Here is a 17,057-nt window from a genome sequence, read left to right as displayed (position 1 = left end):
ACATTTTGATATGTGCATTTTATATTTTTCCTATGATTTTCCTCCCCTTACATCTCACCATCTTGCGATACTCCTTACCCTTGATCCTGACGTCAATCTCATGCCTCATGCAATAAAATTTCAACTGTTTGTTTGAGGGATTTTCGGGGATAAGGAGATAGTAAATGACGTTGAATGATAAAATGCCTTTATACTAATTTTGTCACTTTCTTTTATTCATATATCCGTCTCCTGCCACCTCTTGTCTGTCTCAATACAATCATTTCGTGTTACATCCTATTCTTCGTCTTTATATGTACAATATTTTTGTTTTCCAAATCATATGTCATCTCCTATATTTTTTACAAGTTGTTTCTCGCAAGTCATATCCAACACAAATATAAAGCATTAAAATATAACCATCTAAAACACAATTAATTTAACATTGCGCCACATTTTTGTTAGAATTGTATGTAATTTTTATTTTAATCAATACAGGTTTATTTTTTTCAATATTTCTCATATATATTTTTTTCTTTTTATAAAATCTGTTTGGCACTTATTAGCTTATTCTTTTTATGGTTTTTTCATGATTATTCTATCTTCCTAGTGGTTTTCATTGATAGTTTTTTATTGTATGGTTTCATTAAGTGTTCCTTTATTAAGCTTCTGAGTGCTTTTTATAAGGGTAAAAGTGCTGTAGGAGTTTAAGAACAATCCAGTGTGCATGTAGTGTTAAGGAAAAAAATGATTGCCAAAGTGTCAATAAAGCAATCATTAAAATTTTGAGAATATTCTAAATACCTACACATGTATGTATTTAGAGGAGCTAGGAAAGAGCAACAATTTAACCGAAAATCATCCCTAAAACATGATTCATTGATGCAGTTAATGGTTTTCCATCATCTTTTCCCTTATAACCGTCCGTTTGCCGTCATCATCGTCATGTCTGTCTGGATTGATTGAAATGATTAATGGCGTGAAGAGCGAAGAATGGGTGGGTGAATAGGCTGAGGTGAATGTGAAAGTGAGTGAGAAATAGGGTGAAGCTAGTCAAAGGGCTCTAGAAGGAGGGGCAAAATTACTAAATACACCCAAAGAAATTTATTTGGGAAAAATTCGAATTATTTCCTACATTTTCATTCTCTGTTCTATTGATTTTGTTCTTCTCTCTAGGATTATTTGAAATTATTACTTTTATCTTTCTCATCATAGAATGACTGCCGTTTTCGGTATATTTTTATAAATAGCCAAATTTTCTTTGAGTGCATTTTAGGTCGCTGAAAATGAAATGCAGAAAATGGGAAAAAATCACTGTCAACTAGTAGCATGTTTGGAATTTTTAAATGTATCGCAATCCTTGTGCTATCATTAACATTTGCTAGAGTATATCATTACTCTCGTTACTGCAAATTATATAAACGAAATGCATAGTAATTAACATTCAATTAAACATTTATAATTTGTTAATGTTGGTAATTACCTCATAATCATTTAAATACTAATATGGCTTTACATTAATATCCACTCATTCTCTCTCATTACATAATATTATTATATTGAATGGAATATGAGTCTCGTGGTTTTCAATTTTTTTCAATTTCTGTATAAATTTTCCTTACTTCTTTTTCTACCGTTTCTCTTTAGAAATTCCTATTTACAAATTTTCCTCTAATTCTTGACACGACGAAATGCCAATATACATTCTATATATAATGGTATTGTGGTACTGTCAACAGAGCGCAGCGCAGAATTCAAGATATAAAATAAATACGGTTTTACGTCATTGAGGAAAGAGACTGAATGTAAATGTGTGAAAAAGGGTATACTCAAAGGTGAAAGTCGTGAAAGTGAGGAGTCGAAAGGTCGCAATAGTTAATTTCCTTGTCAAGTTGCATGGGGAAGGTTTATTACATTTTGCCTTAATAGAAAAGTTGTATTTTCTTGGTCTACACTGTCTATCCACTCCTTTCAATTGAGTTGGAAAATTTTCAATTACTATGAGAGCAGCGAAAATGGATATCTCCGGATGCTGGCAGAAGCCACACTCACCAAATGTACAGTTTGGAAGAGCACGAAGAGCAGAATGATGAAATGGTTCGCGGCAAGTCTACCATTATTTGCACTGCTATTCATTTCATCGGGTTCACCGGACTGCAGACCTTTGTAGAGGCGTCCGTTTTTGTTGATGATGTTCCCATTCTCGTGCAGGTCGTCGTTCGTTGATAAATTATTTTCCTAATTGTACATTTGTGTTTATTTTATCCATCAGAAAGGTTCCCATTAATTGCGTCTTGCTTGTGCAAAGGAATCTGTCTGATGGGCTTTGAAATTGTTCTGGCAAACACAAGAATATGTAATGTGCATGATTTCATTTGGAAGACATGAACTAAGGAGTCAGTTGCTTAACAAAAAATAAAAATAAATAAATAAATTGATGCATTTTCTATAAATCTACAATTTTCCTAAAAATGGGGAAACTTACGGAACTTCCAGCGTTATCATCATCATCATTCTGTCTATGTTGATTTTTTGTTGACTTCGGTGGCTCCATTTCTAAAAGATATGTTTTGTTATACCAACAAATTTATCCACAGATCGAAAGTTTAGGAGATCAATATCGTTTTATAAATAACAAGAGTTCATTTGCTATACCTTTAACCAAGAGATTTCCCACTTTAAAAATGCAATTCTGTATTGAGATTGTGAAAGTGAGTGTGTAACGAGGGGCAGGATGAGAGCAAATAACACATCGTGAATTTGAGGAAGAAAATTCACAAAAGAACGACTGAAAATGGTGCAATAAAGCGAAAATTGAGAGTGGTTTGAGTCAAGTGGCTCACTCATTCTTCATGGACCACTCTAGCACTGCTCCTCCTCTGACATTCATAAGAGTACACTTCATCTTTCCAACAATTTCAAAACGGGGTTTGGAGAATTGGCCCAACCGCCGTGAGTTACAATTGAAGAATGAAAACCGTGCCTGAGAAAATTGTTACGCTGACACCCTCTCACTCCGGGCTCCCTCCCGCCGGCCCACTCGTTCATCGGGGATGCCTTTCACTCACACCCAGCATCCCCCAAACGCTTCACGTGGTGGAGATTTTCCAGTGTGCTATTCTTACCCTCTTGGGGTGCCGCACATCGTTTAAATCTCAAGTGAATTAAATTTTAAGAAAGAAGAAGAATGGAGATAAAAAAGCACAAGAAAAATTGCCCGAATGTGAATTTTATTTTGTGATGAAGTTTCTGATTGTTTTTTATCTTCTCTCTCTCCTTGCTTTTTGCTGGATTATTTCAAGAAAAGGTATGGTGAATTTCTTTCACGTAGCACTATTATTGAATTGGGTTCTACCACGTGTGTTCAGTGACTTTTTACATGACACATAACATGTGATATATAAGATATACATGAAGAGATTGTAGATTTACTCACGATATAGTCTAATTGTACCCTCCGCATCTCCGATACTATTTTTTGATATACACTTGAACCCTCCAAAATCTGACTTCTGCAGCTTCCTGATCACCAATACCATTTGAACGGCATACATTGAATTTTCTGTCTCGGTCATTGCGTATCGGTCATTAGTTATGATCATTTCTCCTACAATGATAAGAAAACCAACATTTTCCATGAGACACCCATAGTGCTCGTACTGTTTAGCGAGTGCTTCTGTCAGATTAGTGTAAGAACACTTTACCATTTTCGCGCTGCCAATAGTTTATGGCTTTTGGGGACGCCTCCACGTTACAAATTAGTGTGACATCTGTAGCATACGGCGCGCCAACAAGCTGATTCGGAACTTGAATGAGCGGATGAACTGTAAAGAAACAGATTCTATATTTTATTACTTGCACTTTGCATTATAATTCAATGAGATTCTGTACATCGACTGTATTCGGAGGATCCAAATTAAGCCCAGGCCTCAGCAGTATTGGGGAATTAAAACACTATATGTGCTGATGCCACTCTGAACCCCCATTTTTAAGGAAAGTGTAAATAGTTGCATAATAGTTATATGATCATTTGTGTTTGCTTAATTGAAAATATTCAGATAATGCTTTGGAACAATTATAATTTAGTGCCAACATCAATATGCATGAGCCGCTGTACAAATGATGTGGGAAGGTGGCCTAAATGTCAAACAATGGCCAATAACAATACAGTGGGTAATCCTCGGGAATATTTCACACACAACCGATGCAATAGGATGACCGAGGAAATTTGACCTCAACAGGAAGTATATAGAATCCTGCCCTCCTCCAATAGCAAAACGCCTCTTTATTTGCCTTGTATGGGGTAAAAACACTGGAATACCGCATCGTGTGGACTAATTTTATGAATATACTGGGGGTTTTGTCTCGAAATTTTCGGCCAATTTTTCGCCACGATGCGCTGAAGGGTTTAGTTAATTCTTTCCTGTGCAAATGACCGTCGGAAGAGACATGCGGAAGAGATAATAAACCCTATGATGCTTATTCATCCAGCTCCATGCATTGTTTGCGGTATTATGCCAGTGACCTTAAAGCTCTTAACATACTGAGTAGAGTAGGATTTCATGGGTGAGGATATCCTATGTGTGTTCCTGTTGATACTTAAGCATGAGACTAAGTGCAAAAGTTGTTGCAGTATGAACAATTTGAGGTTGCATTAGAGTCAGGCACTATGATAGATTGTTGAACAGTTATTTCATGCTTTGCATCTTCAAAGTGAATTAGAGTTTTGCATACGTGTTGTTTTTCTGGTCAGTTTAGTTTTCAACCATTATAAGGACAAATTGAAAATGTATTCAATGAAATTAGTCGGCGATTGGCAAATGATAAAACAAGAATCTTGACTCTACGCCGTGAGATTTACCGACACGTTCCGTACAAACGCTCCCCTTTCCGCATGTACTGTCGAAGTTTCCCACAACATGTGGTTTGATATGAAAAGAAGAGCGCGGAGAAGATTTGGAATAACGTTAGCGTTTATACGCTTTGTAGAACAGCAAGAATAAAAGTTGGATAAGAGAGAGAGCAATGAAAATTTCCGTTGGAAAATCTCAATGTGAGGATTTATGGCAATACGCATAGTGGCGGAAATTTGGGGGTAAAATTCTCAGTATGAGACTATATCCACTGTTGCTGGGGGCTGAATATTTGACGATGAAGTATCTTTTATCGTGTTTTATTGTTGAATTGCGCACAAGCGTTTGCTTCAAACCCGATCCGAATTGAATTGATGTTGTCGAGAGGGTGAGAGTGGAAATGTGCGGGGAATCTTTCTCTTTTCGCGTGAGTTTACTAAACACTGAAACTACAAGAGGTGAATGGGTGGAAAGTGGTACATTGCGAGCGGAAAAATAACAGAAAAAAGAGGTGAAATAGAGGGGGATAAACTTTTACTCTGCTGATGCTTAAAAATGTATCGAAAAAGTTTCCGACTCCTGAATTTTCTCTCCTCATGTGAATGTGGTGCCAGAAGCGTGTGCCTCGTGCACATAAGATCAGTCGAGAAAATATTAAAAAAGTTTGACGAAAATGATACTTGGCAGGGTTGGAGTGGCGGAATACAGCAGCGAGAGCATGAGAAAGAGTGAAATAAAATGGAATTAGGTGATGCTTTGGGTTTTTTGCATTTCAATCTTCCAATTGACTTTGTGCAAAGAGATAAGGAAGATGCAGAATCTGGAAAATGAAATTAATTATTTCGTTTTTATAGCACTTTCATCAGAGGAATTTATTGAATGCCCTCCTTCTCGGGCCACCCCTTCGTATTTCATTCCCGAAGAGCGAATTTCCATGCCACCCGCACGAAAGAAAAGCAATTTGAATTCTTGCGATGAAGAATCTTTTCACATAAAACATTTTTCCCGATGTTGCGATACTTATTTTGGGTTTTTGATGTTAACCACAAAATATGTGAAAATGCCCCAAGGCGGGGTAATTCCTCATCCTATGTTGATTTCTTGGTTTGAAAGTTGAGATTACTTTTGCATTCTTCACTTATTCTATGACCTCACAGCCACTCTTGGAAACTTCCATTTGCTGTGGTCAAACATTCCAAGAATTTTATTTCCCCTCCTTTTCTCGCTCAACTGCTGTCGAGATGCTAAACAAGGCTGCAAATGCTACAAATAAATGTTGTACTGGCACGGTTAAAACTTGTTCAACTCTTAACAATTGTATGAATAGTTTAGAATTTTAGTTAATGGAAAAGTTTTTATTTTTCCAAAGTCTTGAAAGTTTTATATAATTCAGTAAACTGTTTCGTCAGTGTTGCACATAAATTGATAGAGAAAATGCAATTTCTATATATACAAGATAGTCGGATAGAGTTATTTATTTACGCAAACATATAATCGAGATTGTAAATGTTCATGATTACCATGACAATATAATGACAGTAATTTATGAATAAAATCTCCCTTCATTCAATGGCACCACAGAGAGTATCGTGCGGTGGTTTGATAAAGTTGGGCTATTTGACAAATATATGGAATGCCACAGAATTTGAACATTTCATTCTATTGTTCATCTTCCTTCTCAACGCATTGAGATGAAGGGTCTGCGGGTGGGAGTGGGTGGAGACCATGCGAGATGGCCGTGTGTATGCAATTCCGGATTGTGGTCAAATTCCAACTGTAACTGGCATAATACTTGGACAGGAAACCGGAAGATAACCAAGTTAGGACTGCACTTGAATCACTACTTGCCCTATTTGAATTTTAAATATGATCGCACTAGCTGCCTATATTTGCAAATGCATTTGCAAATTTTATATTTACTCACAGTGAACTTGCAGCTTCATCCTTTTGCTCACAGACGGAGGAACACCGTTTGATGCTGCAGGAAAATGGAAGGGGAGGTCAATAAATATTGCTTGTTCAACTCACTAGTCGGGTTTGATGATTCTCACCTATGCACAGGTAGGCTCCCATCTCGGACCTCGTGAGCTTGGACAGCCACAGTGTCTCCCCTTCGACGGCTAGAGCTGCGACACGGTAAAAGAATGCATTAGGTGCTTATCAAGTGTTTGCATCTGCCGACTGGCCATGAATGGCATTATGTTGCGGGGTTAAGCGAGATGAGAAGGAGAGAGAGAGAGTGAAAATGAAGATTTAGCTTACATTTTGTTTTCCCATGTGGTGCATTCCGGGCAATGATTTCTCGACCATCCTCTCGCCTCCAGACAATTTTCGGTTTTGGGTAGCCACGCGCTTTGCATACTAATTTCGCTGAGCCACCCTCAGGCACCATCATATCGCCAGAAGTCTCCTCATATATGATATCTGGTGGTATGACCACTTCCAGAAATGCAGTCTACAACGCACATAACATCAGGAGTCATTTGCATATCGATTTATTAAATTATCCCTAGTGACAGACTTGGGCATGTTCACATGCCAACAGTCCGAGTTACCTGCATTTTCATTGGATCTGTGTTGACCTGACACATGTATTGACCCCGATCCTCCATCTTAACATTGCGGATCACGAGAGTCCATGTGTTGAAGTCGTTATGTGTCACACTGAGACGATCATTATTTGTGATTACATGCTGAAATGCAGATGCGTAGAGAATGACATAGATTTTTTGGAATGGAAATCATACTGCGAGTGGATAGATAATATTTTTTTTCCAGAAATATTTACCTCATGAATTGCTAATATGGCTTTTGCGTCGGCTTTAATCCACGCGACCTGTTTTTGAATATTTGGAAGCTCATTAGTTTTCACGGTGTCACATGTGCTTACGCGCCTAATTTTTATCTATTGATTGCATTTTGTGCATTAAAAACCAACTTGATATTTGCTTTTAATTAAATCACGCGCCAGAACGGCGCAATGACCGTTTCGGTGGCAGAATTTTGTGTAATATCACATTAATTAGAGAGCTGTTGCTCTACATATAAAAACATATTAATATATTTATATCATGTATAATATAGATTTTGGTGCAAACATTAATTAGCACGCGGTGCAATTCATGCAATGCGCTTGCATTTAAATTTCTTTACTACTAAAAGGGTGCAGAGTGCGTTGAGGAACAATATTTCAATACTTTTAACATACGGCATTTATGAAAAGAGTCTCTCCTTAATTAAAGCCACTGTTCTGCTCAAATACACGGTGGCAGACCATAGTCGGAAATGCCTCTGCTGAATGGGAAATTGTTGAGAATGTTTCAATGCTATTTGCTCCTTGGACAACAGTTGATGCAAGTTATTTAGGGTTAATTGTCGCTTTAGAAAGATTCAGTTAATTTATTGCCACGGAGGGGTGGACATACAAATTTATTGATCACATTTATCTTGACTTTCTCACCACACAAAGTTGTCCTGCAAGTCAACTCTCTCTATTTCCTCCTCTTCCAAAATCACTTCACAAAGACAATAATTTGCAATTTGCCATTTCCATTAGGCTTTTGTGGATTTATGGTGCTGTAGTGGCGGCTGATTTCTTTAATTACACTTTGTGTTTGTTAGTAAGATATTTACAATCATTTTCTGTAGCAATAAAACTATACAGTATTTTTTTCTTCAATAGAAAGCCTAATGGAAATTTTTAAAATGAAATTTTAATTTTTTTCCGAGAGTTTTGCGCACACAGTAATACTTGAATGAAGCATTATGCTGAGATCGAGAAGTCAGTAATCAATTTTGTGCGGCAATAAATACGCCTTCCGCATTGTTTCACAAAATGAGTGTTGTAGATTTTTTGCGTGCAAATAAATAATCACGTGAAGCAATTAATTTATCGCTTTGTGTGGACAAAATTGATTTACTCTGTTGCATATACAGCACTTCTTGTTTATTTAAAATTCCATTCAGCAGGGGTAAAATTTCTGAAAGCATTTTCAACAATTGTTTTATTTACCGCGATTTTTCATCTCATTCGCACTGAAACAACAGAACATTGTTTACACTCGTGATTTTTAAACCATTTTTTGCGTGTATTTTGTGAAATTTGCAAACATTACCAGAACCAGAGATAAAAATGGAGTAATTTGGCTCTGGTGTGCGCGATAATTGGCAGCAATTAACCCATAACATGCTGATTTTTGGAAATAACTTCTGTTAGATGGTTTTATTGAAAAATATTTTCATATCTGTTAATAATATAGTGTAACAACCTCACAATCGAGAACTGATCAATTTGCCAAATGAAATCACGTGAGAGACTCTTTCCTGGGGAATCTGCATTTAGTATGTATCAACGGAAAGGTGAGGGTATATAATAGATAGTGAATTAAGATTGGTGCTCTTTGTGCTCTGTGCTGACTACCATGTGATTTTACGTTCTATTTGGCTCAATAATCGAGAGGAAAGTGAACGAGATTTACTTTGTGGAGGCTTTCAATTCATCACTATAGTGAAAATAGTTGTCGATAAAATTTACTGTGAGGTGCGAAGGTGCATCACTTTGGTGCTCTGGTGAGTGGTGTTCATCATACAGCATCCATCAGCATCAACCACAACTCATGGAACGTATTTAATGAAAAACCGATACATACCCTCGCTTGTGTCGAGTCCCCACTCACCCTATAACCACCTAAATTGTTGACAACACATGTGAATGTCGCATCTCGACCCGCTGCCACTGTCACGTTTTCCAATGGGAACACAAAGTCCGGCTCAAATGCTCTGGCTGTGTGAAAAATGAAAAATTATTGATTTAATTAAACCTCTCTCTTACTCTGCCGTTTTGGTCTTTTCTCCCTCAGCGATAAACACACATTGATCGGATTGCATATTGCGCAACATATTGCCAATAGAGGTATGGTTGGATTTGGCCTTTTCGCCGTTCATATGCTCACATCGGTGTCCCAATCATTCAAACGTGCCATAATTATTAGGTCTCGTATTTCGCATTTTCATATACATTTCACTTTGCATAGTCATACAAGTTTTGATGATTTCAAGTTTACTCGTAATTTGTGATATAAAAATCAGATGCTAGATTTTCGAATTTTCTTTAAAGTTCTGAACACTAAATTACAGAATATAACTACAAATTATACATTCGTCGACTGTATCTGCTAAATTATTGTAATTTGTTAACACGACTGCGCTTAGCGAGGAATTGAATGTATAAATGCAGAAAGCATGGTGCAAGAAGAAACATTGCAAGGAGATATTTGCGTAATTATAAAACAGTTTACTAAAACAAAATTCGCCACAAGAGTGAAAGGTTAAACTGTCTCTGAGCTTATTATTATGTTAATGGAGTGAGAGAAATTTACTCAATTATGCCTTATCAATTTGAATGGCGCAAACGGCCCAAAAACGAGTTTGACAAATTGCATGGGAATATTTGACAAAGTCAATTAAGGATGAAATTTAATAATAAAGAGTGATTATGAATCCCTTGTTGCTCACGATAAATGAACACCATATTTGTCATTTTCCCTCGAGTATAAGAGTATTTCGGGGCACGCTGGGTTGAGGAATGGCTGAGTTTGTTGTGTGTGGCGCCAAAATTGCGATTGCTTATTGTTCTTGTGATGATTGTTAGTCGGCTCATTAACGACAATATGACTAGTCCCAAGGGCGTGAAAGAAAATTGGGAACTGGGGCGAAATTTCGCTGAAAAGTACTCTTGATTGCTAGCTAAATAGCTTCCCTATTATGTTCAATAATTGAATTTATGTGGATAGAACGACGATAATTACAAATTTCTAATTATTTGTATTTATTGATTTTATAGAATAACCGAAATTACTCCGCAAATTCACATACAACTCATTGTCACTGTTCATTCTATAGGTATTGAATATCCGTTACATTTTGTCAAACTGTACATTTAATAAACAGCGAATTTATAAACATTGAAATATTGATTGGAATTGTTCGTGTATGATTCAGATGATCTGCCCAAAGTGTATCTCCTAAATTGGAAGTGTTTTTATCATGGCACTTTTTCAAATGATGCACATCTGGCGTCTGGACGTCGGTCAACAATCTCATAGAGAATTTTGGATCTTCTCGTGCCCGCCCATGGCGATGAAGGATATGGAGTGTCAATCTTTCTACTGGTGGGAGGGTGTAAATGTGATGATACCCTGTGGATGCTAGTGTGAAAAAGACCAGCCACAGCTGACGTAGAGTTTTTCATACAATCAAGATGTAATATTGATTTTCATAGCTTCAGGGAAGGCAGCTTTAACGTATGGATTAAATAAGGGATGCGGACGGAGATGAACCGAAAATTTGTGAGGGTGAACGAGAGAAAATATGATGGGAAAAGCGAGGGAGTGTCTGCAACCCTTCTCTGTGTTTTGTCTCCGCATTTAAATGCCAAATTATTAGGGCACTTTGTCGAGCGTTTGAGTGTAAGGTACTCGCTTTAAATGTACTTCCCAGCAAGTTGTTCTAGGTAGTTACTAAACAGTCATTTAACAATATGAGCGAGGACGTGGTGTACAATTTGACCAACACTTCAACGTGTTTGGGGAAAAGTTTCAACAATGCCAAGTTGAGAAATGCATTTTCCAACATTCCGCTTACGAGTATTTCACCAGAAATCCTAGGAACGACTTCGAAATATCCACTTGAGACAACGAGATTTACTCCAAAGCAATTTTTCATATCCACTTTGATTTTTGTGCTTTTTATGTGCATACAAACTGTATCAATGGAAAGCTTTAGTAAGCCAATAGATGGCACAAATTGCAGGAACTCGTGAACACTATTTTCTTGATATCACAAAAATTTAAAAAGAAAATAAACAAATCGAAAAGATATGCATAAAAGTGAATTTTGCACTATTTATGATTTCTATGAATTTCTTTATTCCAATTTCAATTTACTCACACTGTGCATTTTCCTGCACTCGCAGTGGAAGTGAATCTGCGGCAATGGAGTTCCGCGTGTTCTTCCACTTTAAGTAATTTAATATTCAAAAGTAATGAAGAGAGTGTGCAGATAGTGAATGAGCCACTGTGAATCCTTTTGAGCAACTTTTCAAATTACAAGAGAAGAGAGTGTGTGTGGCGGGAAAAGACGTTGGTAAGTTTCACTGCACACTGAATGATTCAATTGTCCCTCTGCGCGGCCAATCCAATTTTCATGCTAACTAGTTAAGACGACAGAGAAGAAAACTATCACCATTTCACCATCATTAAATTGTGATTGTGTGAAAGAAATGCTAATTTCACACGATATGCTCCGTACAATTTAAAATGTTGGTGTGAAGAATAATTCGGAACGCTTTCGGTGGAGGAAAAAGGCAAGGCAATGAGGGAAGAAGTTTCCTATTCAAAAGAGGGATTCTACTATACAAGAGAAGTGCAAGAAAGCTGGTCAACAGCGTACTTTATATGCTTGAGGGGGATTTAGAAAGTTTCAAGGGAAAAGTTACACATAGAAAATGAGCTAGGAGTCTGCAAGTGATTCTCCGAGAATGCACAACTTTCCTTACTTTCACATTTCTGTTGTCATTTTCATGCCAGCGAAAATGTAACTTTTTCGTCCAGCAATCTATTGCTCACACCGAGAGTGCCATAATATTTTAATATCTTCATGCATATGTAATGTAGAATTCATTCTATATTATTAATTCATTTACTACCCTTTGTGTTCACTATCTCTTTTTATTCACTCTCGCAGACGGTAATTAATTCCTGATTGCTTTATATTAATGGTAAATGATACTGTTCATCTAAATTTCACTCTTTTCATATTTTGCTGTATTCTAATATGTATTAGAATATTGATTATATAGAATCATTGCACGTTTAGTAATTTCAGTGTTATCATTGTGCAATTCGAGTATCTAAATTACTAAATTTGTTGGAGAAATTGCGCAATTTCGTGGTGAAGTGATCATTTGGAATTTTTTCGGCTTTCATGTTTCGCACTTTGATGTTTTAATGCTCTGCAGAAAAATGCATATAATAGAATGGCAGTATGAATGTACGAGAATGACCATAGAAAAAAAATCTCTTCAAAGTACATAAATAGGGGAGATAGTACAAAGCGCAGTGTACATGGATTTCCAAAAGCTTCAAATGAGTTGAATTTTATGAAGGAACTGTTTTTGTAAAAAAGGGCTTGTCTGTATTTCCGAGCTGCCCATTACGTTCAGTTCTATTCATGTATTTTTTTCATATGGAGACAGACATTGGATTTATGCAGAGTGGCTGAATGACAGCACGTTTTTTTCTGATAAAGAATGAATAAAATATAGAGATCTGGCAAAACTCTGAAATTATCTTAAATTTTTGATATTTACCATAGAACCCAAAAAATACTTATATTCACTTGAGGAGGCGAAACGTTAATTCAATGCAGGAGAATCTGTCAAGTCTCACTAATACGTCAATATTATAACCAATTATTGTAACTCGTGATCTTGAGCAGAAAGAAGTTTTTGCCGAGGCATCCGTCAGTTTCGACAATAAATCTGTAAAAGTTTATCCTCTGAGCAATAAAACCATAAACAGTTCGTGCCTCTTTGCCTTGGAAAGTTCTACGGAAAGAATTTCTAAATCTCAACCAATATAATGTACGTAGAGTGGGAGAAAAATCTCAACAGACAAATTCCTCTTTTCATGATTATTGTTCTTCTGGTACATGGCTAACATGTGTTTGAGAGAGGCAAAAGCAGCAAGCAGATGCTATCAAATGGGAAAACAGCTTGTTTCGTAATATTACAAGAAAAGAAAAGTTTCTCTTTTCCCATCTCAAACTCATATTCACCCAAGTATTCACCATTCACAGATTCTATTCAAGAGCACCTCAACTCCACTGCTCACACTCTCGAAAACGAAACTAAATTATCAGGAGGAAGTCCATCGAGGCTCACAAACGTATAACGGCTAAGATATGAAAAATTAATTCAACTCCAAATTAATTTTTAACGCTGAATGCAGCTCTTCCGACTCAACTCGACTCACAAATATATATTATATGAAAAAGAGCGCGAGAAGTATACATATATACACTCCCTAGAATAACTCAAATTGCACTAAAAATAATTAAAACTGGATAAATTGGGAACGATTCTAATGCAATTTAATTTCTAGAATATTTTTCTAACGGAAAATTGAACTTGTTTGACATGACTTTAATATTGATTTTTACTTAGAAAAAAAAACAAATCATGGGTTGACACGAATATTCTTCTCGTCAGTGTGTGTTGAGGAATACAAAACACAAAAGTCAATCTGGGTGGATTTACCACGCGCAAATTCAGGACATGTAGGGATTTTCCTGTGCTCTCAGGCTAGATTTTCAGGGTTTTACAATTTCCTACTCCCTTCGCAGTACAAAAAAAGGTTTGAGTTCGCGCAATGCGCAAATATTCAGAAAAAGCCGATAAATTAAATTACTCTTGGCGTCTGGACTATAAAGTATTCATAGTTGGATGAGTTTTACCAAGCGTATTTTTTATTATTATTCTCTCCAGTTGTTTTTCCTCTCGTTTTCAAAATTTTAAGAACTAGATAGTATTATCAGTAGTAGAGGAAGTAAATGAGTGTAATATACAAAATTAAATTCAAACATTAAAAGTTACGTGAAAATTAAAGAATGGGTAATGTAGCAGAAGTTGATATATCATTCAAGAAGGTTTTTTTTATAGATAGACAGAATAAAATGGAAATTATGAGAAAAATCGCACTTAAAATGAATTTAATAAATTAAACCCAGATAGCCACAATAATTACCGTCGCATAATTATTCAACTTTGATCCAATAGGATGTGCCAGTATAATTCTACATATTTGCGCATTTTTCAGTCATTTACATAAACATACAGGACAGCACAGATGGATTAATATATGTGTTTATGCTGAGCGGTGGACGAATGAATAGAAAAACAAACCACATGTAAACGATACTTACCATAACCAGCAGATGACAAAATCACGATGGATAGAATTGAGAGAATTTTCACTAAACTACGGTTCAATGAAGCTTTATGAAAAATTCCTATGTGATTAAATATGTCCTTTGTTCCCATCATCGTGATCCAGTGGTTCTCTGTGCATTCTTTGTCCACTCTTTCACTCGATGATTCCGCTTTTTCAGGTTTAATATACGTAATTCGATGAGATTTCGCAGTATCTCGTCGGATTACCGCTGATGCCGCATAATCTGCAAAATATGGCAGACGAGAGAGGCGATATAAAACTACACATATGTATTGAAAGGATCAGAGATGGAATAGTTCTTAATTGTTCTTCTACAGCATGCAGAATTAAGGGAAATATATCCTGAACAAAATAAATTCTTCTGGTGGTTCATTTAAAATAATTTATCTATTGTATTCTCCTCGTCATGCACATTAAAGGCCATAAATTTTGGCACTTGACATTAAACAAGTAATTATGTTTGTGTTCATTTCGTCGACGTTGTCGCTAACCCTCGTGCCACAATGTACCATCCTTTCAACGGAAAACCATCTCAACTGCCACTGATGCGAGTATTTATTTTCTAGTCCTCCCATCCTTTTCCATCATATTGACTCTGCGCTCTATTAAACCCCATAAAATAGGAGAACACCCATCTGCCCTGTGTACACTGGCTGATGGTATTGTGAGCGTAAATCTTGTAGTTGTCTCTCTTATTATTTTCTAATTAATACATGATGCAGAGGAGAAAAATGTCCTCTCAATCTAAAGGCATTGGGTAAACTTTGGCCACAGTCTATTGTGTAATTGAAAGTGTCCTGGAGAATATTAACTTGTCGGAAACTTGGAGCGAGGAGAATTAGCTGGGAAACCAGAAAGGATTTTCTTTCAATTTCACCTGCTCAATGGAAAAAGGATCGACTCCTACTTAGAGACTTCATAAAACTTTTTGTTACTCTCAGGATTCTCAAAAATACTCGACTTTTTCTCCACGAGAAGAGGATTTTCCAGCCATATTTACAGACAGGACAGTGGGATTAGACAACTCTGTTTGCAAGTGATCCAAGTGATAAACTTTGTGGAGATTTCCACCAAATAATAATGCTCAATGTTGTGACATTTCTGTTACAATTTACATAGACACATTGTGACTTGTAGATGAGACTCAAAATTTTCCGGAATGGCTTTAAGTTCCCCTTATCTAAATTGAAGTCGTGCTAGATGATTTCACCAAAGAAATAGCACATACTAAAAGAGCATCATATCCTTCGTATTTCTGACATTGCCTCTTAGAACAATTAATCTTTGCCTTAGGAATTCACTCGGGAATTTCTAAATGAACTGACTGGATCGCTACTTGTATGCCATTTAAATTGTTCTCCACTCTCACGCCCTTCACTCACTGCTCATCTTACACACAAACAAATTGCGCATTCAATTTCACATGTGGTTGTAGATTCTAATTAAAATTTCTATATGCGCATAATTAAGTTCTTTTATATATTTTGTGTAACATTTATTAAAATATCTCTTTTTGAACATCGCCAAAGAAAGTGCAAGATTTTTTTTTGGAATGCAACTTTTGAGAATTAGAATTTTTATTGTGTATCTTTTATGTATGTCATTTGAGAATAATATAACAAATCACAAAAACATTTGTTGTAATTACCCACTGAAAACTCTGTTATAACTTTCTTTGCTCACTAGTTTAGATGCACTGATATTGCATACAAAAAGACTTTTCATGTCTCTCTTCTTTAATTTTCCATAAATCATTTTGTTCACTGCATAAAACAATATAACATGAGAAACATTTGATATTCTAGCTTCGTGTAAGAAAATTATATATTTTCACCTTTCTTTATAGTATTGCACGACATGCAAGTGACTTCTTATTTTGAAGAAAAAGTTTGCGAGAATCTTCACGAACTACACACAAGTCTCCTATTTCTCTAAGTCATAATGATAAATAACTGTGAGATTATCAATGCATAATGTATAGACAGTTCGTGTCTTACATCAATTACATTTTTAGAGAGAATTGACATATAAACTGATTTTCTATCTAAAATTAGGTGTGAGTTGCGCACTCGGAAAATTTACAAAAGCTATCCAAAGTTTGAACATTCCCCTACTTTTTCCATTGTATGTTAAGTCGTATTATATTCACTGTGATATCAGATTTAATTTGCTTTTAAATGTTTTGTCATTACAATTATCTTAGCTTCAGCTGCTA

The 17,057-nt window shown here is 36.1% G+C and overlaps 1 protein-coding gene across 4 annotated transcripts in view; it reads right to left on the bottom strand.

The window, feature by feature from the left end:
• LOC132262552 (protein amalgam) overlaps positions 1-17,057 on the bottom strand; it is a 43,426-nt gene continuing 26,369 nt past the window's right edge. For 2 of the 4 annotated variants that reach the window (XM_059761841.1, XM_059761842.1), the window contains exons 4-15: positions 14,814-15,065; positions 9,482-9,615; positions 7,621-7,668; positions 7,388-7,525; positions 7,095-7,287; positions 6,884-6,958; positions 6,757-6,810; positions 3,684-3,803; positions 3,416-3,586; positions 2,465-2,535; positions 2,032-2,217; positions 1-1,947 (exon numbers count right to left, since the gene is read on the bottom strand). In XM_059761841.1, coding sequence (XP_059617824.1) covers positions 1,867-1,947; positions 2,032-2,217; positions 2,465-2,535; positions 3,416-3,586; positions 3,684-3,803; positions 6,757-6,810; positions 6,884-6,958; positions 7,095-7,287; positions 7,388-7,525; positions 7,621-7,668; positions 9,482-9,615; positions 14,814-14,934 — 1,392 coding nt within the window. In that variant the 5' untranslated portion in view covers positions 14,935-15,065 and the 3' untranslated portion in view covers positions 1-1,866. Of the gene's footprint in view, positions 2,218-2,464; positions 2,536-3,415; positions 3,587-3,683; positions 3,804-6,756; positions 6,811-6,883; positions 6,959-7,094; positions 7,288-7,387; positions 7,526-7,620; positions 7,669-9,481; positions 9,616-14,813; positions 15,066-17,057 lie in introns of all 4 variants that reach the window. The other 2 variants (XM_059761843.1, XM_059761844.1) reach the window with 2 other exon arrangements.

Source organism: Phlebotomus argentipes, unplaced genomic scaffold (assembly GCF_947086385.1).
Source record: "Phlebotomus argentipes unplaced genomic scaffold, Phlebotomus argentipes genome assembly contig_15, whole genome shotgun sequence".
Taxonomy (NCBI): Eukaryota; Metazoa; Arthropoda; class Insecta; order Diptera; family Psychodidae; genus Phlebotomus; species Phlebotomus argentipes.
Note: the sequence above shows the minus strand (reverse complement) of the source record. Positions and strands in the feature narration are given on the sequence as shown.